This window comes from Lemur catta, chromosome 1, assembly GCF_020740605.2.
Source record: "Lemur catta isolate mLemCat1 chromosome 1, mLemCat1.pri, whole genome shotgun sequence".
Lineage (NCBI taxonomy): Eukaryota > Metazoa > Chordata > Mammalia > Primates > Lemuridae > Lemur > Lemur catta.
Window position 1 is genome coordinate 199,090,510 of NC_059128.1, and position 26,701 is coordinate 199,117,210.

The 26,701-nt window shown below is 38.0% G+C and overlaps 1 protein-coding gene across 6 annotated transcripts in view; it reads left to right on the top strand.

Annotated features, from left to right (window-relative positions):
- Nucleotides 1-26,701, top strand: part of FNDC3B (fibronectin type III domain containing 3B) — a 322,862-nt gene that overhangs the window by 199,738 nt on the left and 96,423 nt on the right. For all 6 annotated transcript variants that reach the window (XM_045539669.1, XM_045539672.1, XM_045539671.1 and 3 more), the window contains one exon: nt 18,466-18,524. In XM_045539669.1, the coding sequence (XP_045395625.1) occupies nt 18,466-18,524 (59 nt within the window). The remainder of the gene's footprint in view (nt 1-18,465; nt 18,525-26,701) is intronic.

Consider the following 26,701-nt stretch of genomic DNA (forward strand, 5'->3'; position numbering starts at 1 on the left):
TTAATAATTATTGTTTGTTGTAATGAACTTATATCTTAAAGATTTTCTTTTTCACCCTCAGGTAGGTGTTTCGCCTAAATTAGACATAGAGGGTTTTAACTACATATAAGATAGTATTTGAAATTTGTTAAGATGCTTTCCTTTTCCAGAATTCTGTAATACTGTCAGGCTTGGTGGGAAATATATTAACACACACACACACATCAAAGTTAAGCTTATATAGTTGTATAGTTTAAATATTAGCATATCATTGATTGGATGAATGAATTAGAACTATATATTTGCATGGGTTTTAAAAGTTACCAGGGCAGTAATTATAGAATTACAAAGAATTCTAAAACATGAGGCTGATGAGAGTAATAAAATTAAAGTACAAAGTCCAGATTGCATAAATGAAGCAAGAAGAAAGAATATCTAGAAGTAAACAAAAAAGTTTTGGCCACACATGAAAACTCAGCTGGATTATACTCAGCCAAGGTAATACGTGACAGAGGACAGCAGATCCAAATACCATGACAGTCTGTAAAAGAGAAGTAGAGAAACTGAGGAAAAAGTACAAGTCATGGGGATCATAGTCTTCCCATAGCCAGGTGCAAGCTAAGCTAGTTTAGTTTTACAATCAACTCTTATGGTATCTCTAGGACCTGAGGAAACGGAGAAAAGAAGCTGAGGGGATCACATCATGTACCTCTGTGGAATAATTTCCCCAGTCTGACTTTGTGTGAATTTCAAAAATTAAGTCTGTGTCTAATTTAAGTCATTTAGCCCTTACCCATGCTCATGAGCCTTTAGTTTTAGCTACTTATGTGTTTTTTCCATAGGAGTATCAATCACTTGCAGCATATACTCTGCATTGCCAGCTCCTTTTGGAACCAATTTAAAAGAGAAAAATAAAGGACTTTGGGAAAAACCATTTTAAAGCATGTCTGGTAAATTGTTTTACTATTTGAGAACAGTTCTGGAGACTAAAATACATTTTCCATTTAGTAGAATTTGGCTTTTTTTTGTGAGCCACAACATTTGTGGAAATATGTTGAAATCTTAAAGGTAGAGAATATGACATACTGCTTTTGGTATTACTTGCTGTCTAGAGTGATGTTATGGTCTTCACTCTAATATACCCCTGATCAGCAGCATTAGAAACAAGGGAAACTTTAGACTGCAATGAAATGTGCATACTGTGATTCATAGCTTTCTTCCTACTCTGGATTCTTTGGGTTGTTGAGCAAGTGTACTACAAACCCTTGCTTTTTCATAGGACATTTTATCAAATACATATTATTGGTCACTTGAATTGCAACTCTTTGTAGATATTATAATTAGATATTAATAATACAGTATATGAAAATGTAGATCTAGAAAATGATATGGTGAAACAAGTAATAAGTTTCTATATATCCAGTATATATTTTGTTAAATGTGAATCTTTTGCTAAATGTCCAGTATTATCGTAGTGCTTGTTTTGTGATCTTTGTGCATATGTATGCCTGCACGTATGCACTTTCATAGAGCTTAAATATGTAAAATAGAGTCTCATTCCCTCAGTTGGTCTCTCTGTTTAACTTTAGTTCCCTTACAATTCATTCTCCATGCAGTAGCTGGGGGATCTTGTTAAAACCCCCTATGTTTTCCTGTTGAACTTAGCATAAAGTGGAAACTCTTTACCTTGCTATCAAAGTCTGCACCAGCTGGCTGCTGCCTGACGCCACAGCCTCACCTCTTTCCTGCCCTGCTCCAGCTCTCTATGCCCTTAGCACATGGCTTCCTTTCCAGCTGTCTAACATGCCAGGTCCTTCCTGCCCTAGAGCCTTCAACCTTTCTGTTTTCTCTCTTGAAAAGTTCTCTTTCACTTTGTATGACAGGATCCTCCTCATACTTCCTGGTGTCCCTCAAATGCTTCAGGATCAGAGACACCTTATCGGTCTACTCCATCACATCACCTCCTTTACATTTGCTTCAGGACACCCACCATTAGTTGCCCTCACCATGTCTGTGTATATTGTCTATATTCTCCCACAAGAGTTCACCCTCGTATATTGGAAACAGATTGGAGTTGGCAGAAGTTAAAGTGCAGAGCTCACTCAAGGAAACTTCCAAACATCTTTTATAGATAATGTGAATTGCTGAATTTGCTTTTTATTTTACAAATTTCATTTTATAAGACTTGGGTTAAATACAGAATTCCATTGCAGTTGGAAAGAGTTATCAGATAGATTATTATGCATGTTTGAATGCCAGAATTGCACAGCACATAGCATAGTTGGTGTGAAATGTTTTTTTGGGGTACTAAAAAGCCAGGTAAGAATTCTATGCTAAGCCTATGTCACCCCGCAAACGAAGACCTTTTCTATAAATGAAGTCTTGTATTTCCTACCAGCCAAATAAATGTAATAAACTGTCATCACTGCTCCTCCATTTTTGTCTAGTAAGAATGGGCTTCCTTTGGTGTTTGCAGTTACCTTTGGCAGTCCAGTATTATTACTGCTATCATTAGCTTTTGCCCTGAGGTGGAATCCAGACTTTGTGTTTTCCCCTATCCAATTTTTATTAAGTTTCATGTAATTCATACAAATTAAGACTTTACTCAGATACTCTTGACTGCATAGCAAAAAACTTATTTTGAAATATTAAAACTGAGTTTTAATGTAGAAACTACTTTAAACTGCTGATTTCTTCCATAGTTTGGGGATGTTTTTCAGATACCACCTCTTAGTAGTTCTGATTCCTTTAGCACTTGCATAATAGCATCTTTAAAAAATAGTATAATAACTTTTGAAATACTCAGTACCTTTTTTATTCAGAATTGTTTTATGTGCTCTTATTCTGTTGAAAAATTAGATGAAAATATTCTTTTGTAATTGTTGGAAAATATTGTGGAACCTGACTTTTTGACCACTTTGTGCTAGGGACCGTTCACCTCCTTGTTCCCACTTGGCTCTGCCTTCTAGAGCTGCCTTAGCTGGTCATGGTGTTCTTAGGAGGCAGTTCTTGGGGAAGCCTCAAGTCTATGTCAGAAGTAAAAATGGAGACCCATTACCTTCAAATTTAAGCGCCAACACAGGGCAACAGGTTCTACTTTGAGAATTATTAATGGAGACACCATCCACATATGAAAACATTCTGTACCACTGACAATTTGGAACAAGGGTCGACCCTACCATCTTGGTTCAGGAAGCCCCCTAATAATGACATTCTAGAAAAGTAAACCTCTATGATATATAGCCTAGGACATAAGCTTGTTCTGGTAGAACACACCTGAGTAGGAAGCAAATCCTAGCCCTAACTGATAGTGTCATTTGGATCTAGATCACCATTGGGCTTAAGCAGAGATTTGTAATTCTGTCTTTTTCTTAAAAGATTCCAGCAATCTGACTAAAAATATGGGAGATACCATAAACCAGTGTTTACCTATAAAAACCAGGTTGTCAGGAAGCACAAGAGTCAGAAAGAAATCATTCCTTCTCTATACAATAACTGTATGAGGGAGGGGAGTAGAAAGGTATTTTAGAGTTTAAAAGTAATAAAACAGTACCACGATTCCTGCTTGCAACTTTAATAAAAGTTAGGTATTTTCTTTATTAGAACACCTTGTCTATTCCTGAGTTAAGCTATGGTGACCGCCCATTGTGGAGCCTAGCCAGAAACTGTCTTAAGTATCTTAAGGAAAAAGTAGCTGAGCTTTGTGACAGCAAGGAACAGTCACAGCTCTGAGACCCTGTCTCTGGTCAGTGACCAGAAATAGAGCTGATGAGTTGCAGTTGGGAGAAGGACGGGCTGCTGCAGAAGACATACCTTACTTTAGATACAACTGGAAATGCTCTTTTCTATATAGCTTTTTACATGTTTTAGGGAATTTTTAGTTTCACATTGCAGGAAAATATTCTCTATTTGAGCCTTGGGCTTTGGTGGAGAGCGTAGAACCCTAAACCAGACATGATGATCTTGGAACCACCTTAATTTCTTTCTTCCCAGTCTTAGCCTCTCTTCCCATTTCCTTTCACTGCTCTGAAAATTAACACCTGCTGGTGAAATCAGCTTTCTGCTGCTTTAACTGGAGACTGGTGTCTAAAAATCAATCCTGGCAACTAACGTAAAGAGAAATTTGGAAGACGTCTTGATTCTCATGGACTTGTGCAAGCTGAAGTTATTAAAGAGGATTAGGAACCACAGCTGGTGAGCAGATGGAATGCTTATAATTTCACAATCTTAGGTAGTTATAAACCCAGATCTGCACAAAACTTCTTTGCTTTTTCTCTAGTTTATTTCACTTTATCTTGCTGGACTATAAACCTGGTCAAATGTGATTGTTTGTTGGAGATGATGACCCTTAATAGTCCCTCATTTACACGGCAGCATTTATATTTCCAGTCATGCAACTTCACACTCAGAATTTCATTTTAGTAACCAATTATTTAATAATGAACTTATTAAAAGCAAAGTAAGAAGGAAAGAGAATAAGATTTTTACATTTCATTCAAAATGTACAAGTATATTTTAAATTTGAACAATGAAGACTAGTTCACAGCAAATTCCAACTAGACAGTTCAACTACTTGCTGCTTAAAGAAGTGCTTGAATCCATTAGTTTCTTTGGCTTTTTCCGTGTCCATTTCTATTAGGAATTCCTATGTCACACAAACAAGTCACCTAGACCAGCCTTCTTCGTGGGCTCTGCTACCTAATCACAGGCTCCCCTGTCTCCCTGTACACCATGTTGTCCTCTCTGTTTGTTCTGGCTTATAATAATATGAGGGCCTTGTACATTCACAGAGCAGCTGTTCACCTCCTCAGAAACTTAGGCCTAGGCCACATTTGATTAGTGTTTTCTCCACAAAGGAAAGTGTTTGACTTCTGCTCAGTGACAAAGAAGGTTAAATTAGGAACTTCATTCTACTAATATAGACATTAACTTATACTTTAGTGGTTGTTACTTTACTTAAGAACAGAATTAGTGTCCACTCTACAGTTTAGTACTTCTTTATGCTTACTGAAAGACTTTAGAGAAATGGCTGTTCTGTTCTTGCACTATGCTAACTGTCTGAAAATATAGCAAAGCAGCTGGAGCCATAGGTAAGTTGAACAGTCTGGATACATTCTGTACTAGCTGACTGGAAAGAAAACAACACACAGATATTTCAGGTGGTGCAACACAACAAACAGCTGTAGTTTATGGTCTAACATAGTGTCTGTTCTTTTGGAACCAGTGTGTGCTTCTGCTCTAAAGCCACAGTCAGCTGCAAAAATATTATAACATGTGTTTTGGAAGCAATTACTGCATGATACTCAGTGTTCTAGCTTCAAAACATCCTGAATGCTATATTTCTATATGTGGGTGAGAAAAAGAGAATATTGTGTTACTGGTACATTGTCATAAAATGGTCTGTAGAATTATCATAGGAAATAGTCTTTTTCTGACCAGCTTTTGAAGTGAATTTCAGCAGTTTGTCTTTGGACTTCTAAACTGACTTTCTATAATTGAATGTGGCCTCTCACCGAAGCAGTAGTATAAACATGTTTTAACTTCCAGTATAATTATTTTGTACTGAACCAAGTAGTCTAGCAGTCCCTTCAAGCTAATAGATTTGTTTATCTTAAGTAAAATTGTTCTGCCCACCTTACCTGGTTACCCATGTCCAAATTTCCTTGTCTTATATGGACACCAGTCATATTGGATTAGAGCCCACCCTGATGACCTCATTCTAACTTAGTTACCTCTTGAAAGGCCCTGTTTCCAAATATAGTCAAATTCTGAGGTACTGGGAATTACAATTTCAACATATGAGTTTTGGCGAGGGACACAATTCAACCTATAACAACATGTTACAGAGGCTGTCTAAATAGAAGTCATATGCTATGGCTCATAATTCTTTGAATTGCTCTGAGTATTCAAAATATTTTAATAAAATTTATTCTAATTGGACACATTGATTGTTCTTTTTAATCACACTTCTTAAAATCCAAAACTTAAGATTCACCCATATTTTCATTCCTTTTAGCGAATTTGCAAGTAGAAAGAATATCTTTTACTCCATCAGAATAAGATGGAAATGTTGTGTACATACCATTCAGGTTCCTATTTCCTATCTTTTGGTCAATTTTTAGTTGTGGAGAATTGTTTGGGAGTTTATGGAGAAGGTTTCAGCAGGAGTGGTTGAATTGCTTATTGCCAGCAAGATTAAAGAAATGTAAATTAATCTTTTGCTCAAGGGTAAATAGATGCTTCAGTATCTCCAAAGTTAAAGCTTGAGCAAATGGCCATGTTTTACTGAAAGTGTCTAACTGCTGGATGGGCTTGGTGAACGTGATAAAACAGTCAAGTCTCGCTTTAGATCCCAAAGTGAACCAAGTTAGGACATCCTGGGTCTGGAATAGGGAACAATGCAAAGAGTGAGAGCCCTAAATGGAAAATGCTACACTTTTCACTCACTGGGATTACAATTAGAGGACTGCTAATTATGGGAAGAAAGGCACTGCACTGGGCCCTTCACATACACTAAGGCAGAAGGGAGAAAAGGTGGTCAGGACAGTTGGAAGCATGCATTAAGATTGCAAAAAGGAGATATACTTTTGTAGGTCAAACTTTTCTATCTGGTTGAGTAACCTAATCATTAAATAAGCATAATAAAATCATCTCATGGTTCTTGAGACATACACAATTTATGCACCCAAAAATACCAGGAAACAACTAACTTGGGTAAACAAAACCAAGGTATTTTAGCCTCTAAAAACTACATTGTGCATTCTGATTTAATTTTCTGAAATAAGATTAGTATGTAGCAGATTAAAAAGTCACCTCTAGTTTTTTAAACGCTCCATTCTTCTCCAGAGTGAGGTCCAAGAATTCTCAGTTTGTTAGTAATGTCCTCAGGTACATTTTTATTATCACAGCAAGCATGATGGCTATTGAGTTTTTTTGTCAGACAGACTGTTAGCTTTGGCTAAAGAGATATTTCTAATCCATACCACATTTAGGAGTCTTACTGAATTTATTTAGAATGTATATATTGGTTTCCTATGTGAAAACGTAGGTCTATGGATTTTTCATACAATTTTATTGTAGTAAGTTATTTCATACTGTGATTTACCAAGGCAGCTCCCCTTAACAGCCATCTGCACCATGATGTCTATTATGTGTTTGTTTCTAAATATTGAGAAAATAAGGGTACATTGTGTGCATTTATGAATAGTGTTTCTTTGACCACTTATTCAGTCATTCATTCAGTAAATGTTCTGAGCCAGTCGCTGAGCTAGGCACTGGGGACTCAATGACACACAGCACAGACATGATGACTGTACTCATGAAGCTCACCTTTTCTGGAGGGTGAAGGTTGTACTGTGAACAGGAGATTAACATACAGTATGATATATACTGAAAAATATGGAGAGGAGGATAGGATGTTAGGGGAGACCCTGCAAAGAACACCATTGTAGGCCTGGATGATTAAGGCAACACTTCATGAAAGAATTGGTCTTTTGGAAGAAACATAAGAATGAGCAGAGTCAGCCAGACCAGGAGCGGAAGGGTTAGATACAGTTGCATGTTCTGCACTGTCCTTCCACCTTGGTTAACTTAACAGTTTGTCTATCAAAAATTAGCCTTTTACATTCTAGGTTTTTGTTTGTTTGTTTGTTTGTTTGTTTGTTTTTGAGACAGTGTCTCACTATTTTGTCCAGGCTAGAGTGCCTGGTGTCAGCCTAGCTCACAGCAACCTCAAACTGCTGGGCTTAAGCGATCCTTCTGCCTCAGCCTCCCAAGTAGCTGGGACTACAGTACAGGCATGCGCCACCATGCCCGGCTAATTTTTTGATATATTTTTAGTTGTCCAGATAATTTGTTTCTATTTTTAGTAGAGACAGGGTCTCGCTCTTGCTCAGGCTGGTCTCAAACTCCTGACCTCAAGCAATCCTCCCACCTCGGCCTCCCAGAGTGCTGGGATTATAGGCATGAGCCACCGCATTATAAAACATTCTGATGTTTTATAATAGAAATTTTATCATTATAATCTCTAGGAAATTATTTTAAAGTCAATTACTGAGATGAGAGATTATCAGCTTAGTATAATTGCTGAGAGCCATATTTTAACCCATTTCACTTGTCACTCTTTCCTTTTCTTGATCCTCCCTCCTCTTTTTTAGGTCATCTCTTCTGTTTTTTTTTCTTTTGTGCTATCTTATCTATTTTATTTTCCTCTTGTGCATTTTTATTTCTTGCCCAGTTTTATCAATGACCTAAAAGGCTCCTTTTGCTCATGGGCATCCGTTGGGTCTTATGAGTTCATTGTTGTCCAGGGTTTGTACACCTCAGCTGTTAGCAGATGGAGACCAGATGAGTATAGTTTGTTATCTGTGGACTTTGAAATGTAGCTAGTGAGTGATGCTGTTTACAGAGCTGATTTGGGGTGTAAATGTTGTATTTCAGTTCTCTGGCCTTTTAACTGAATTTTTTGATAGCACACTAGTTTCATTTGGAGAGAGGGGAAAATACACATGCAAAAGACATTATTAAGCCCTATGACTATCATGTTTTGAACAACAAGGGAAGCCCATTTGGATGACAGAGATCCATCTGTATGACTCAAGAGAATCCTTTATTTTATACAGAAAACTGAGTAACTTAAGTTCCAAGTAATATAATAGTATAAAAGACAGAATGAGAAAATAAGATCAGTGTATGTAATTTTGTATAGAGTAGGTGGCTTGAAAACAATTCAAGACTCCTTTCACATTGACCTTGGATTTCTGGATTTCTGCTCTATCGTATATGTTATGGAGAATAAAATGGAAAACCTTTTAGAGGGCTTCTGGTCCTCAGAGTGGTCCCAATTCTGAAGAAAAACCTCTCTCAGGTGGTATCCTCCATATAAACATTTCCTGTCTGCTGCCCAATCTTAACTTTTCATTTTAGTTCATTTCTCAGTTCAGTGCTTTTAGATGACAGTCCATTTTCTTTTCTGGACTAGCACAGATGGTGCTGTCTGTTTTGATTATCTGTTTTTTAAAGGGGAAATGTTGATTAAGAAGAGCAAGCAATGAAATACAACCAGATTAAAATGAGGGCAGAAATTATACAATCCAAGAAGAGCCAAATCTGTTTTATGTTTTTCTACTTAAAGTTTACTACAGTTCATATTTGAGTTTCTAAAAGTTCAAGTTTGACATATTTTAAAATGTTATTTAAGATGGCTTTTGGGTTGTTGGTTTGCTTGGTTTCAACTTTACTTTCTAAAAGATATAGAAAAAGTCAGAAATGTTCAGATGGTTTTCTTTTTCTAGTCACATTCAAGTAAGAAAATCCTCAGGTAAGAGTAGCTTTTAACAAATCCAAAATGTTTGGATAAATTCTGCTTTATGCCACTAAAATCTCTCACCTGCACTCTAGTAGCACTTTGCATTTTGTTACTGTTTGGCCACATTATCTTAACCCGGAATACTTAACACGTGTTCCAAAACAGAAGTCACAAAGGAGCTGAGAAAATAGTTTGAAGGGCCTCTGGTTGGCTACATTTGGGGCAGATTTATCATCTGAAAGAATAATGATAATAGTGGAGTGTTACAGATTTTAACACATTTAATAAAAAAAGAATTTGAGTTCATAGATACTTTAAAAAGTGGGAGAAAGAACTAACATAGAAGGAATGACAGAATTAGAAAAATCACCATCTTGCAGTATAATAATACATTCCAGCAAAGATTGTCAGTACTATAACCATCAGGTGAAAGGGGAGAAGGTGCTTTGACAAGGGAGAAAGGTGTATACAACATCTTAACAAAGTGGTCAAACTGAGCATCACCAAATGGTTCAAACTGCATTGTGCTTCCACGTGGTGTAGATTGGGAAGTACATCTATAAAATTTTTAGCCTCTATCTAATCATGAGGAAATAGTTACACAATCCAGATAGTGATATATTCTATAAGAAAATTGGCCTGGACTCTTCAAAAATGTCAACTTTACGAAGACAAAAAATAAGGGATTTCTGTTCTAAATTAAAAGAGACTAATAAATAAAGCCTGATAATTAATGCAAGACTTGATCCTTGATTGGATCCTAGGGGAAAAACATTAAAGACTTTATTGGAACAATTGGAGAAATTGGATTTCTCTAATAAATATGGATTGTAGATTAAAGTTTATTATTCCATTAATGTTAAATCTCCTGGTTGTGGTAATGTGTTTGTGGTTATGTAGGAGAACTTTTTGTTCTTGGGAAAGACATCCTGAAGCTTTGGGGCTGAGATTTCATGAGATCAGCAACTTCCTTTTAAATGGTTGCAAAAAAAAAATTGTATATTAGTAGAGATAAAGTGTAAACATGGAAATATAGCAAAATGTTAATGATCAATCTAGGTGAAAGGTATTTGAGTGTTTTTCTTAGTTCAGGCTGCTATAACAGTACTCTAAAGTGGGTGACTTAAATAACAAACATTAATTTCTTACAGTCCCAGGGGCTGGGAAGTCCAAAATCAAGGTGCTGGCAAATTTGGTGTCTGGAGAGGGCTGTCTTCCTGCTTCACAGATAGCACCTTATTGCGGTGTTCTCCCGTGGCTAAGAGAAGAAAGCAAGCTCTCTCAGGACTCTTAAAAGGATACTAATCTACCATTTGTGAGGACTTCATCCCCATGATCTCAGTTAATTACCTCCCAAAGACCCCACCTCCCTATACCATTACGTTAGGGGGTAGGGTTTCAACATACAGAATTTGGGAGGACTCATGCATTCAGTCCATAACAGTGTTTATAGTACTACTCCAGCTTTTCTGTATATTAACAATGTTTAAAAATAACTTTTTTACAAATCAGGTAATTTCACATAAAATTTTGCATTTCCAGATTCTCTGGAAAAATGGATTTATCTGTCAATCATAGACCCATGATACTCCATGAATAATTGATGGGATGCATGGCAGCTGCCCCCTTTAGATAGGGTGAGAGTCTTTAGTTTTCCACAGTCCTTACCTTTCTTTTTTCCTTATCAATATTACCTGCCTGGTGTCTATAGGCATTTGATTGTGTACTCACTGTGTAACCTTTGCTGATTTCCTGGATGGGATAGGTTGTATCATAGGTGGCAATGACTTTTTCATATGCTGGAACTCTGGTGAGTTATTGGAGCTTTGCACATGAAGCTAGTTCTGAATTTGATTCCCATATCAATAGTGAGCTTTACTGAGTTCTTTGGCCATAGACTGAGTGTCTAGCCTTCTCCCCAAATAGTTTAGTCATATAAGACATAGTTAAGAAAATATAGATGTAAAAACTTTTCAAAACTAGCTGTATAGGTGGTATAAATATTAAAATTCTATTTCAGATGTAATGTATTTACAAAATTGTGCTCTGTGGATTCTGCCTGTCAGTTGACATAGCCTTGCATAAGTATTGAATAAGCTACTTGAAAAACATTCAATGTGGCATGCCAAGTCTTAATGAAAAAACATGTTGTGGGAACATTTATAGAGGCCGATGCAGAAAGTAGTGTATAAACTTTAATTACCTTTGTAAGTTGTTCTATCCTGTGTTTAAGCGATTGCCTTCCTGTTACACACCCAGGGAGGGCACCAGCTCTTGCTGGATAATCATGGAGTTGAGCCTTCCCCCAAAATAAGAGAGCTATATCTGGCACAGATGAGGGCTCAGCTAGCCAGTGAACAGTTCAAACACGCAGAAGGAAGAAAAGGAAAGGATTGGTGCTAGAGTTGAGCTTGCCAAGCAAGCATATTTACCTAATACTTTATCTGTTTTTGTAGGGTTTTCATACCTGTATAATTTGATGTTCTTAAAAATACTAGCTGCTTTTGTCCAGGTCCATACATATATATGATTTGTGCATTGTACAATAAACACAAGGATTTTTCTTAGGGAATCTCATGGAAATGAGCATAGAATCTTCTGTTTCAGGTAGAACCCAATTCAGTTGATAAGAGAAGGTGGTTGAAAGGTGAACCTTGAGTGGGTGTAGGTGTCAAAAAGTGTATCTGGTACTTTCCCTCTGCCTTCTTTTCATTAAAGGCGGAGAGCTTCTGTATGGCCATCTTATACCTAAGGTGCTGTGCAGCATTTGCTTGGAGGGGCCCATTTGCCTATGGATGGATCAGTGTGAATGTTCTTTGTAGGACCTTGCTCCAATCTTGGGCCAGGAAAATAAAATCATTCTCCCTACCGAATTCCAGAAATAGCAACAAAAGCTCAGAGGAAATTAGCCCCTGTTGTCCCGTTTACATTCTCTGGCCATCCCTCCTATTTAGTCCAGCACGCCACCTGCAGAAGGAGTTCATCTGTCCTTTTCACCTTTCTCTTAAGGTTCCAGAACCTGTTTGGAACCCAGGCCACTCTTGAAAGTATTTTCCTGGACTGGAAGGCAGCTTTGCACAACATATGTTCACCTGCCTGCTGCTTTCTTTTCAGTGTTGAGAGGCTGGTATTCCCTTGGCTACCTTTCAGGATTTCAAATTGAGTAACCACTTAACCAGCTAAATGGCCAGCAAGATATTTATCTTTATATTTTTAGCATCAGGATGAGTAATATCTCAACATATTTCTGGAATATTTACCTTTGGGATTGACCTCATTGTCCTTATATTATGCAAATTTATTCTTTGGCTTGTGATATCAGACATCTTTAATATTTGTGTGTAAAACCACGAACTATGGATCACAATCACTAAATGGATGTTTTTAGGTAATTAATCCTACTTTTGTATGCAATTATTAATTCCTCTTTTTTTCTCAGTGTAATATTTTAAAAATGAAGATAGGCAATATTTTTTTTCTGAGTGGAAAAGCAAGTCAACAGCATTCTTAAATTGTTTTCCTTCATCTTCATCCATTCTCTTCTGCATTTGTTGGCATTGACTGGGTATCCAGCTTGCTCTTATTATTGAGTCATTTTTCTTTTTCACCCAAAAGTATTTATTTTTGTCTATCTAGTTCTTATATTGATTGTTTACCATTGACTTTAAGCTTCTTATCCCCAAAATGGGCATGATCAAAAGCTGCATACTTTCCACGCCCCTAGTTTATTATACGTGATTTGTTGAAGAGAATAGCTATGTCAGCTTCTTGGCAAATCTGAGAAAGCGTATTATGTTATGACGGGCATATCTGCAAATGAGCCCTGTGGATGAGAACTAGACAGGAGTTCAGAAAGAAATAATGCTGATGTCATTCCATTGGAATGAGGAGGCTGTTACAACCGTAAATACACTCTATAGCTAGCAGCTAAGTGTATAGCTGTTACTTCTTTTCTAAGAAGGAAAAAATGTGAAACAAACCAAAGAAGTAAATTGTGTTTATAAAAAGGGATATTTTAATTAGTTTAGGTCTTACAGTTATTCAAACAGTCTGAACTTAACGTTCCTTTTTGGAGCAAACATGAAAACCATTATTTATGGAAAGTTTAAATTTCACATGACACATCTTCCCTCTATGTGTGTGGGTTTTTCATTGCTTCTCGGCCTTTTGGCTGAGAGCAAGTATATGTGTGTGGGTTTTTTTTTTTTTCTTCATTTTAAAGAAACTGTATTTGCTTTGCTTGTGTATTTTTATTTTAACCTTCCCTTTGCTAAAAATGCTTTCTTTATTTTCTTGGTAGAAGCTTTGTTTTTAGGGAGAAAGAAAGACTTTTGGACCTCTGAGCTAAACCCCCTACCCTTTTTTTGGGATTTCCAAATAGGCTGGTTCCCAGCTGACTGGGGGCATGTTTGAACTAGAAGCTCCCCTCTTAACTCCTTTTCAAAAATTCCCTACCCTCAAATGTGACTATATCTACAAAACAAAATGCCACTTCTTTAGGTGAAGCACTGTCCAAGAGTGCCCTGTTATCCTTTTTTTTTTTTTTTTAAAGTGATGAGCTAGTCTCCATTGCAGAGAAAAGCCTTTCAGATACTAAGAAGGCAGGGATGTAAAAGGTGTGGGTTATCACATCCATCCATTCCAGCTGTGGTCACCAACAAAATTATAGCAAGTGGAAAAACCATTTCGATCTGTTTGCTCACCTACCTCATGGCAGCTTCAATATGAGGGAAAAGGAATATAAAGTTTGCTCACATGATTTGCCTCTGACCTCACTTACTTGCCAAAAACCAGAAGGAAGCAGACAGACCTGAGAATGAAGAAAGAGAAACGTGTCCTATGACCTTGCACCAAAACCTGGCATTTCTGCAGGACAATCTTTTGTTCAGTTGGCACACACCAAGTACCAAGTTCTTAAGGGGGGAAAAACAAATGACATAGTTTTCAACTTGATATAGAAGAAGATAGCCTCAAGGCATATCATATTTCTTTTTTATTTTGTTTTGTTTGTTCACTTTTCTGAGGGGATTAACTATTCTTCCTTTTGTGTCTGTGTGTCTGTGTGTGTGTGTGTGTGAGAGAGAGAGAGAGAGAGAGAGAGAGAGAGAGAGAGAGAACGCAGCCAGCAAGCAGAAACTTGATCCAAACTCTGACATATTCTCTTCGTACAGCTGGGCTCTGAAGCTGTTTTACAGAAAGGGTGATAATCAGTCTACTCCCAGGCACGTCTAAATCATGCTTAGGGAGAGGAAGGCCAAAAGCTTAGTTAACTCCATTATTTAGATAGTAGAGTTGTGAATTTTGACATTTTCATACCACATTGTTAACCCTTATATAAGAGTTTGTATGTGGTAAGTAACTGTCACTTGAGTTCACTTAAACAGATTTTATTTTCACTCTTGTTTGGTGAAAATTGTATGCCTGGGATTTATTTAGTTTTTTTCTTTTCATCTGTGGCAGCACAAATGGAAAATTATTAAATAAATGTGTTGTAAATGCATTTTTCTCTTCTTTTTCTACATTCACAATTAGAACCCTGAAAGAAGACACAATGCCCACCTGGCGTTGCTACCACATCTTTCCTGATAGAACAGGGTAGTGACCAGACACAACAGGACAATGATTGTTCTGACTCCACCTTCCATCCCCACACCCCGCTCCTTTGATTTTTGATCTTCTGAAAATCCTTTGTTTATTTATTTCCATTCATGGCCCACTTATTCTTTCTTTTCTCACGTGCCTTTCAATGGCCTTTGCTCTGCTCATTTGACAACTTTTTCCAGGTTTAAAAAAAAAAAAACTCCTGAGGGATAAAAAATTACCTATTGGGTACAATGTATACTATTTGGGTGATGATTACACTAAAAGCCCAGACCTCACTGCTATACAATATATCCATGTAACAAAAGTACACTTGTACCCCCTAAATATATTGAAATAAAACCAAAAACCAACACAAACCCTCCCATGGGACTTAGAGGGTCTCATCTGCTACCTTCTCTTCCTTTCATCCACATCAAGGCCAACACCTCGCCAGTCTCAACCCTCTGCTCTCCCTCTCTGCATCCTTCCTTCTGATCCCCGGATCTCTGTTACTTCTTTGTGATATAGTCAAAGGTTCTGCTTGCTTTGGGACCAGGTACTAGACTTGTGGTCTTGGGGAAATCACATCTGCTCTCTGAGCTTCAGTTTCTTCATTCATTCCTAATTCTCATTCCTCAGTCAACCTAGACACTTAAAGGTGTTGTGCCCAGCACTAGAGATGAAAACTGTGATGTGCTAAATAGACATCAGTCTACTCAGGACTATGAAGCAGAGCAGAGAATGGCCATCTTGCAAGGGATGTTATAAAAAATTAGCAAGGCGGTGATATATAGACAAGCACGTACCTAGGTGCTCAGAAAATGTCAGTTTTTATGATTGTAATCAAAGGCCTCTCTTTGGAAGTTGTTTTTATCTTAGGGCCTTTCACTTGTATTTCTGGCTCTTACCTGAAACCCATTCTTTTCGGTGTTGGACAGATCTTTTTTCCTTTTAATCTAGCTTTCTTCCCATTTTTTTTTTCTTTCAAAAGCATAACTATTTCTTCTGTCATCTGTATTTGAAAGCAGGGTGGGGGGAGCTCTCCAATTTTTATGGAACAAAGCATCCTTTTTTAACTCTCCATTCTTCCATACCCTATTTGTAGTGCAAATTCCTGAGGATTCTGTATTCTCTTTAATTCTTCTCTTCTTTCTGTGTTAAGTAGGTGATCATCTCTGTTCTAGTCTATACTTTTATTACCCCAAGGATAGGGTCTGGCTTCTTGCCCATCTAGGATAATCTAAATGTGCATTCATGGCAGAAGTAAACAGCCGTCTCCTTCAGATAGTTGTTTGAATGAAGCTGTGAGTGTTTGAAACCAGTGTCCTTCAAACTCTAGAATATCCAGAAATTGAGAAAATTTTGTCTTTAACAACTGAACCAGTTCATTTATTTTGATTGTGCTTATGTTTTATTTTGGGGTTTTGGGTTTTTTTAACTGACAATTTTGAGATACATAATATTTACCGTTTGCTTAATAGGGGCTTCCAGAAAATGTGAGGATATGTCCTCTTTTCATTTACGGATACAATTTATTACCTAGATCTTAACATGAATACATGATTATAAATGGGCTCATGACATTTGGTTTTTTGAATGTGGGTTTTCTTTTTAAAAATTACAGTTTTTAAAACTATGATATTGCTACCAGCTAATTTGTGTTTCTCACCAGAATAAAGGTAAACATGTTCTGCTAAACAGAATGCAATGGGGAAAAAAATGAAGAACCTATCCTTTTAAAGTTTAGGATGGTGCCAACTAGAAGTTTTTGTGATTTTTAATGCAGACTTGTTCATTTAGTCAGGAAATATCTGTTGAGCTCTGAACGTGTAGGAGCTGTGCTAGGTGCTGGGGGCAAGTGGTGACCGTGTCCTCAGTAGGGGTCAGTAAACTGCAGCCTGCCCTGAAGCCCGTTTTTGTATGGTCCACAAACTAAGATGGTTGGTACATTTTTAAAGGATTATGAAAACAAAGAATATGTAACAGATCTACATGTGGCCTACAAAGTTTAAAATATTTATCTGATTCTTTATGGAAAAAAGTATGCCTACTCCAGACCTGTAGTATCTCTGCCTTCCTGCAGCTTATATTTTAGTAGGAAAGACAGTTAATAAGCAAGAGAACAAATAAACAAGAGAATTCTTTTCAGATTTTGATAATCGATAAGAAGGAAATAGGATATAAGAGTGACAAGAATGAGGCTAGGGCAAGAGGTAGGGGTTAGAGTGAGATATTTCAAAGATAACTTTAAGATACGACCCAAACAATGAGGATGAACTGCTCAGTGAAGAGCTGGGCTTGCTAACCCCCTCTCTCCCCTAGTTCCGTGGCCCCCTTTTCCTGGAAATGCCTGCTTATCCACATGGCTCAGCTAGATGCTGATTCCTAGGACATCCTTCTCGAATCCTCTTTCAGATTACCTCTGCCATAGCACCTGTCACACGTGGCACTGTAATGACAGGTTTGCTTTTATTTCCCCCGATCCTCCCTCCATCCCTAGATTTGAAATGTTTTAGGAAAAAAGACATCTGTCTTGGTAATCCTCTCTCTCCAGCATTTATCTCATATGTTGAACAGTTAAATGGAATCTACTATAAACTCAAAATTAGGTACCATTAAGCCCCTTGTGAAAATCAAGAGGCTCCTGTAATAAGTTGCAGATTCTTAAGTTTAAATCTATCATTTATATTTTTTATATGTATTCTTCCCGCCATATCCTCTCTTCTCCAAGCATGTTTCCCCTTTCATTTCTAAAACCTAATTCTTGTCCCACCCTAAAACATGCCCGTTTCTCTATCTTTTTAAAAGACACCATCATTCATCTAGTTGATCAATCCAAGCACTAGGAATTATCCTTGGTTCTTTACATTTCCTCACCTTTGCCTGGCACCTCCAATCCTCCAGCACCTACTTGGCTAAAACTCGTCCTGTCTTACCATCTTTACTACCAGCTCCAGCCCAGGCCAATTCTGTCCTCTGCCTGAACCACTGCAGCAGTAAACCAACTGGTCTTTCTGCTTCCATGCTACCTTCCTTATATCCATTATTTATGCAGAAGCCACACAAACTCAGAATATGATCATGTCAGTCCTTCCACTTAAATACTCCAGTGGCTGCCCATCAAATTTAAACATTTGAACTCAAATAAATAATTATTATTATTAGGTGCTTTGAAATTCAAGTGAAAAATTCAGTTTTTAATAAAAATAAAAACTGAACTCAAAAATTTGAACTCATAGCCCTGCGTGGACTAGCCATTGTCTCTTCATTACCCTCAACCTCTAGCTGCATTGGTCTCCCCTCTTGTCCTCCTTAGGACCCTTTATTCTCTGTTGCCTATTGAATTATTCAGTGGAACTCTGTTAATCTCAATAACATTGTGAATACTTAAAACTATGCAGTGGCAAGTCAGCACAAGGACACTAAAACCCCTGCCCCAAAGACACCCTCATTCCCGATTTTCTTTATCGTGTTTGTGATGGTAACAGGCAACGGATTTAATGATAACCCTAGTTAAAAGGCCTTGGGGAAGGAACTTGACAGTGTTATTGCCTTCTAATGGTATTGTTTTTCCTTTTTTCTTTTTTGCAATGCAGAGTATGAGTTGGAAGTAAAGAGGGTGCAAGACATTCTTTCGGGAATAGAGAAACCACAGGTATGTCTTCTGGATTTCTCAGCATAAATGACACTTTCTTAAGAATTTCAGATGTGCTTTTCTTTCACCACACAGTAGGTAAGCAAAAGGGCCCCTTCCCATTGCACATTTTTTTTGTACTTTTTTTTATCTTAGCATATTATGGGGGTACAAAAGTTTAGGTTACGTATATTGCCCCCAACCCCGGTCAGAGCTTCAAACGTGTCCATCCCCTAGACTCATTGCACATTATTCATCAGCTCTGAAATAGTGTTCAGTTATTGATGGGGCATGAGAATATACAGCAGCAGTCTTCTGTGTACTAAAAATCTACTGAAATATCTTCTTTATTTAGGTATTCTGAATGCAATTAGATATTCTTTCCAACTTCCAAGAATGCATTTTTTTTTTCTTTCTCAGTTTCTACAGAACAGTTTTCTTTTGGTAATTTTTTTTTTTACCTGTTTAAATGTAGTAATAATAATTTTTAAAAACCTCAGTAATTCCAAGTATTTTTCCAGGTAAATTTCAAAAAGATGTTTAAATATTAGCTGAGAAAAATAAGTCCAGAACATTGGGTGCAATGGCAAGAAAAAAATTGTTGGGAGTGGTGATATTATGAGGCTTTAAGTTTGATTTTGCCAGGTGCTTTGAAATTTAAGTGAAAAACTCAGAATGTTGATTCAGCCTTTCATCTGAGATTAGAGAGCCAAAGTTCTTTTGGAATATTTTCTAGCTGAATTGGAAAACCTTGATTCTTCATGTGTTTCAAATACTGAGGCTTTTTAATAGAAGAGCCCAAATATGCCTCAGGGTACATAGTTGAGTTTGACTGAACCTGAAAGCATGAGGTGTGTTGGAGGACGGGCATAATAGGGCCCTTGTAGAGGAGTGGGGCGTTGATGTTGGGCTGGGAGTCTGTACTTACTCTGGTAAGGAGCAGGCTGCCTTTGAGGGTTTTTTGAGCAAAGAAGTTATGTAATCAGGGCTGCATTTTCAGAATGATCAAACAGTTGGCAAATGAGTTGGAGTGAGAAGAGGGTGGACCCAGGGGGAGAAGTGTTAAGAATCTACTACTGTAGTATTGGTGAGAGGCTAGAGGAGTCAGAATTAGTGTGGTGGCAGCAGGTGTAGCAAGGAGGGGGTAGATACTAGAGCCATTCAAGAAATAAATCCATAAGGCATTACAGCCTATTAGATAGTGAGTGTCATGGATAACTGGGCTTTTGAGTTAGTGTGCCTCCTCTTAATGCTTGGTCTGGGACATCTCCCCTAATTACTGTCCCTGCCCATCAAGTGGGATGCTCCTCTTAGTGCATACTTAGTACCACTGTCTCACTGTGCTCTGCATGTACCTCTGCTGTTGTGGTTAATAATAATGCATTTACTCCATTCCCTGGTTTCTGTGTCTTTCTCAGTAACTTTTAGTTCTTCTAGAACAGGTTCATATCTATGTTCTTGTTATCTTCAATGCCATTCTTGGACATGTTGAGTTTGTTTCACTGGCAGGGCATCCAGAAAGATAAATACCGTGGTCACTCACAAGTGTCTGGTAAATCAGTGCTGTGGAGAGAGGAGGAACAAGATACTGATTGGGGGAGATCACATGCACAGGAATGATAGTTAAACATTGTAGGAGTGGGTGATAGCTTTGGTGGCAGGGAGGAGTGGAGTATAGGGAGAGATTAGAAAAGGCTTGAGGGCAGAATCATTAAAAAAAGCTTGTATTCATAGTGTAGTAAAAAAAGAAGAAAAATCCTTGAGGAAAACAGAGGAGTTATAATCACAGAAAAGGCAGAACAACAAGTTAGTTCATTGTCCCAGATGTGGTCTCAGACATGTGTATGCACACAATGCTTTTCTTCAGATATTCCTGGTCACTTCTTTACTGCAAAAATGACAGAATCTATGTTTCTAGAGGATAATGTGGCTCTAGCTAGGTAAAAGCAATATTCAAATGCATCAGTCTTTTTCATTGATTGATTCAGCATTTATTAAGCACTTAATCTTTGCAGTTTTAAGAGCAGAGTAGATAGACAGGCTTTTTGTAAGTAGCCATGATGTAAGGTATAATTTAGTAAGAGTGTCCTCTGAGAACTTTCTTCCGTATCATTTGGAAACAAGGATTGCTTGGCTACAGAAGCGGATGGGCGTTGGCTCTACCCATTCCAGCCTGGCCAAGCAGTTCTGTCCCCATCATGGAGAGATGGCTTCTCAGAGCCCAGTGCCTTTTGGCCCTTGAATCATGTAGCTAAGTCGCCTTGTTCTCATGTGGTGTCCACACAGTAGCCTTTTGGGAATTTTGCTTCCTGTTAGCCAGCAGAAAGAAAATATGTGAGGCAATTGACAGTATTGTCTAATCCGCCAGATAATTTTGTTTCTCATTATAGATTAATTAATTGGTGATCTGATTTTATATATCCACTTCTATAAGTCTTATAGTTTTTTTTAACATTCCTGAGTCTGATTGACTCTGTAACACCAACTAGATTGAGTTTCTGAGTCTGCTGGGCAGGGGGCCAGACCTGGTGGATTCACTTGGGTAATTGCCACAAGGCCGAGGACAGCGCGAGGCCAGGCAGCTTATCTGGATGCCGTCCTTTCTCATTACGCTCCTCCAAATATCTAACGTGGCTTTTGAGTTAGAAATTCAGTCACGGGATAACATTTCCATATCAGCATGATTTAGATGGTTATGTATATAGGGAACATAGCCAAGGATTTTCCTTAGTCCTGTAAAGCTAGAGTTGTTAGTTCTGCTGCATAAGCACAGCATTAACAAACTCTAGAGTTGTTAAAGATCTCTAGATCAGCATTTATAGCTAATGTTCTTTTTACCATTGAAACTTGGACTTGCCAAAATATTACATCCTACCTTTTAAGCAGTTTGATGAAAATCATCTGATAAAAAGTGGGTGTCTGTGGACACAGCTGCTTCATCAGTATGTGGGTGGTGACTGGGGGTAGCCACCCTCTGGGCCTGGGTCCCTGGATGACAGTGTAGGTATATCGAGGCTGCCTGGGCTGAAGGTGTACCAGATAAGGGAATTTCTAATGAGTGCCGTGCTTCTTCATGCCTCCTGCTTTTGCACATAACTAAAGCAACTTCTCTTCCTGTCTACCTGTATTAGTTTCCTTTTGCTGCTGTAACAAATTACCACAAATTGAGTGGCTGAAAACAATACAAACTTATTATGAAGTTCTAGAAGCCAGAAAGTCCAAAATGTGTCTGGCTGGGCTGTAACATCAAGGTGTTGGCAGAGTTACGTCACTTTCAGGAGGCTTTGGGAGATAATCTGTTTCCTCCCCTTTTCCAGTTTCTAGAGGCAGCCTGCATTCCTTGGTTTGTGGCCCCTTTCCATCTTCAAAGTCAGCAGTCATCTCCCTTCAACTTCTGCTTTCACCGTCACATGTCCTTCTCTGACTCTCCTGCCTCCCCCTTTCACTTACAAGGACCCAGTGATTACACTGGGCCCATCTGGATAATGCAGAATAACCCCCACATCACAAGATCTTTAATCACACCTGTGAAGTCCCTTTTGCCACGTAAGGTAACATATTCACAGGTTCCAAGGATGAGGATGTGGACATCTTTGCAGGGGTCACTATTCTGCCTACCGCACTGCCATATTCCTCATAAATCTTCTTGCCTGGTGACAGGCTACTCATTCTTCCCAGCCCAGTTAGTTTTTTGCATAGTAGTTTCTCTCCCTCCTCCTCCTACTTCTTTTCTCTCTGAAGTTCTTATTCATGATTTGTGTCGTGTTTATTTATGCGTCCCTAATACCTAGCACTGTCCTTGGCACAAAGTGAACCCTTCACACATGTTTGCTGAATAAATGTGTGGCCAACTGCTGTGGCTGTAGCTAGGCTCTGGCAGGTGGGACAGAGGCCTGAAGGCTGACCAGCATCAGAGGGTGAGGCTCAGCCCACAGAGTATGAGGCAGCAGCCTGGAGGGGAAGGGCCCATGCTTTGCAATCTGGCACTCTGGGTTGGGACCTATCCTGGCTGTTAACTGACTTTGTGACCTTGGGTAAGTCACATAACCTCCCTGTGCCTCAGTTTCCTCATCTTTGAAAGGTAAGATAATAAATACCACATGAGACTATATGAAAAGTAAATCATATACTATTCATAGAATACTTGGAATGGAGTATTTCTCTACAGTTTGTAGCATATCATTAAGCAAAAGTGAAATTCCCCACTATACTCTGAAATGATTAGGAGGGATGTTGGGTTCCCTTCCAAGGAAAGAAGCAGAAAGTTGGGAACATAATTGTAAAACAGGTGGTTGTTCTTAATTTTTTTTTATCTTTCAGCCATATCTGATAGTACTTCTAAATAAAAGGCATGTATTTTTTTTTTTTTTTGAGCTTTTGCAGATGATTTGATTTAGGTGCAGAAACAATACTTACTACTTCTGAATTACAGTCATCTGTCTAGAGCTTTGGGCACCCTGAATTGAGCAAGTCATTTACTCTTCAGAGACAAAGATCCAAATACTTAGTCAATTTTCATTTTAATTTCATTAAAAACAGTGTATAAATATACTAAGTATTTGTCTTGGGACTGTAACAATTAAATGCCTTGGAGACTTCAGTGGTATAGCCATTGCTATGCCAGAGGAATAAGCTTGATATTGTTGCCAGTAGCTTAGGAATTAACTAGCCACCTCCAGCCTAATGTGGTCTAATCTTCTCCAGTGTAGTCTCCCATATAGTGGTGGGCTGTTTACTTTCAGGATATAAATAAATGTAACCTAGAATTGTGGATCTGCATTGTTTCCATCTGCTAATGTTTAGCTTGTTGAAACAATTGATTTGTCGGTTCCAGAAGTGAGTAAACTGACCTAAGGGGAGCACTTCCCTTGTTAGAAGCATTCCTTGAAAGATAAACAGCAATGTTTCTGGGAACAGATATGAGACTCTTAGCACTTAAGATGTTATAGAAGTAGGTGATTGTGAAATTTTTAGATTTGAGTCTTTTTCTTTGACCTTTTCCTTTTTCATTTATTTTTCTTTGCAGTGGTATTGCTCACGGTGATACTTTAGAAATGAAGCCAGTATTTCTATGGTAATATTTTCTTAGTGTACTCCTTAATTAGATCAGTGGGCCTCCTACATGGTTAAATCCAAAGGCCAGACCAAATTTAGAAGCTACTAACATACAGAGAAGTATTTTTGAATATGAGAGTAACAATTTAGTAACTCTGAAATTAAATGGTGTTTCTGATCCAAATAATATCATTTGCACATAATTCTAAGAATAAAAATTGTACAATTTTACAGCGCAGTGTTTAAATACTGGGGTGAATAGGAGAGAAGGTGCAAGCAAAAAGAGAGGTAAGGATTACATACCAAATAGCTACAAGATAATGCGGTTATTTATATATTTATATATATATACATACACGCACACACACAAACTGCTCTCAAAGTTGCAATCTATATTTAATATATACATAGACAAGAATGATTTCTAATCAGTATGTGACAATTTAGAAGTAGATGGTGACTTTATGAGTCCTTCAAGGTACTCAAAAGCAGTTTAGTTTTAATAAGTCATATGTCGACTTATACTAGTAACCTACACAACAGACCCTTTTATATCACTAGTGTAGAACATATTTCAGACTGTACCGTGTCTAATAATTTCATAGTTGGAAATCACTACTTTTATCACCTCTTTTATAAAAGAGATTAACTTCTAGTTATGATGGATTAAACAAACATCAGGAAGTCAGTTTTATGGCTTCTAAACATTTTCTGGGGCTGGACAGACAACAGCTATTGGTGATCACTGTGATGATCAGATTAGCTGTGCCCTAGCTAAGTTAAGTGGTCACTACTGGCCAGAAAGTTTCAGCAGAGAGAAAGACTTGCAATGTGAAGCTCACATAGGAGTGCTGTCGCTCCAAAATAGGCTTGAACCCAGAGTTCCTGGACTTCTGAATGTCTCATTAAGGCATCACCTCCCAGGACACTTACCTAGTGCTGAGGATTCACCTTTACATGATGTTCTCTTGAAAGGCACCAGGTCATTTTCTGGAATTGGCCCTGAAATGGAAGTGAATTCCAAGTCCTGAGTCCACATGTTTTCTCTTCAGGGTTCTACTGCCTGCAGAAGGGAAGCCTGAGGTCAGGAGTCAGTGAAAGGGAGGGAACAGGAGCACAGGCAGGGATTTGGCCGCAGAACAGGGTCTCAATCTGTGTATCAGGCTGCTTAGCTCGAGGAAAGAATTCACAGAAACTGCTGTCCTTTGAAAATGATGCTGAGTTCTCAATGTGCATTTCCAATAGATTGGTATATTGGAAGAATGCATTTCCATAAATACCTGTGTTCAGATGACAGTTTGTCTCCTGAAGGCTTGTTTAAGGAATCTAGGGAAAAGGTGACTATTATTTTAGTTGATGCTTCAAGTGTTGTACATCCCTGTTCACTTAAATAAAAATTAATCAAGTCCTAAAGGAAAAAATTAAATTTGTAATAACTGACCTAAAAGGCAGAGTTTAAAGGGATGTGAATTTATGGATGCTTGTTTGGTGTCTAGAGTGCTGGTATGTATTTGACTGAGCCATTTTGAGGCGTGATGCTATTTCACACCACTACTCACGGAATCAGCAGTACTATATACCGTGTTCTGGAATTGTGCACCTCCGTGGTTGAATGTTTCCCAGTACCTAATCAACATCTTTCTTTGTTATAAAGTAAACTCTTCACAACAAAGTATCTCTGAAGTTAAAAATCAAATACAATATCCAATCCCTCAGGATTATTCCTTCATTGTGTGTGAAGGAATTCAGCAAATACACTGGTGTGTGTAAAAAAAAAAATGCTGTCTTAAAATCTGGGTAGGTAAACAATAAACAAATAACCAAGTATTGCTCCATGTAATGCAAAAAGCACCAAATATAGGTGCCAAGAAAATGTGGCCAGAACACAAAGAAAATGGTGATTGATTCTGAGCAGGGGATCTGGAAGAACAGTGCAGAAACCTTTCCTGAGTCAGTCTCAGTATATCTGTCATGAGGCCCTTCATGCAACTTTTCAGCAGATTGGGGCTCCTCCAGGCCAGAGATCTATCTGGATCATCTTTGTGTCTTTGTGTTCACAGCCCCTCACAGGGTGAGGTATGATGATTAAATGAATAACCAAAGGCAGCATTTGAACTGGGTCTAAAAGAATTTTGCTGAAGCCAAGAAAGTGGGAAAGTCAAAAGCTAAGTCACAGGGGCATGAAAGGATGTGAGAGGGTACAGTATCCTGAGGGGGTGGTCACAGCAGCGTGGCGCAGGTGGGTGGGAAATAGCGGGGAAGAGGGGCTGCTGGTCTGGAGCCATAGCAAGATGTGATAGAGCTTGATTATCTAACAGTTTCTGTTTAGATTTTTTAAAGAGTTGCGTAATGCTAGTCCTACCATATACTGTGTCACCTGTATGAAGAACTCAGCCTATCTTATTCTCTTTGATTTTTACTTTTTATTGAGCAAATATTTACTAAGCAACCACCACTAACAGTTGAATATGACTTGGGTCTTGTCCTTAGGGAGTTTCACAGTCCAGTGGGGGAAGTAGACAAAGGCTGTAAGTGTGATTAGCAACAATAGCAATATCCACGAGGTTCTGTAGAACATGGAGGAGTGGTGATGGGTGAGATACTTGAGAGAAGCCCCTTGGAGATAGTGAGTCCTGGCCAGGGTCTTGAAGGATGAGTAGGACTCTGACTAAATAATTGGCTAAATGTATCATGATGCTATATCTATATGGAACAGAAATGGTATAGAGGGATCTATGCTAAAAATGTAATGGATGGCAGACTGAAAGGGAGACTCAGCATTCATTTTCCATATTTATTATTTATATATTTAAAGTATTTTATATTTTAATACTCTTAGACCAGATAGTGACAAAAATAATGGCAGAAAAATAGAGACTGAATAATTTACATATCTCCATCTACAACCTAATAACCTACAGCTATAAAGTCTTCGTGAACATTAAGCTTTAGCATCTGTATTAAGTCTTGTTTGTTTTTAATGTTATTCAGACCCATATCCAGATAGCAATAGAATAACCTTTAGAAAATTAGAATGTTAAAGTTATGTTGTTAGATTCATTTTAAAGAATTAGACCATACTTTAGGTTGGGTTTCTCCAGAAACAGACTCTAAAACAAGAGATTTGAGTGCAAATAGTTTAT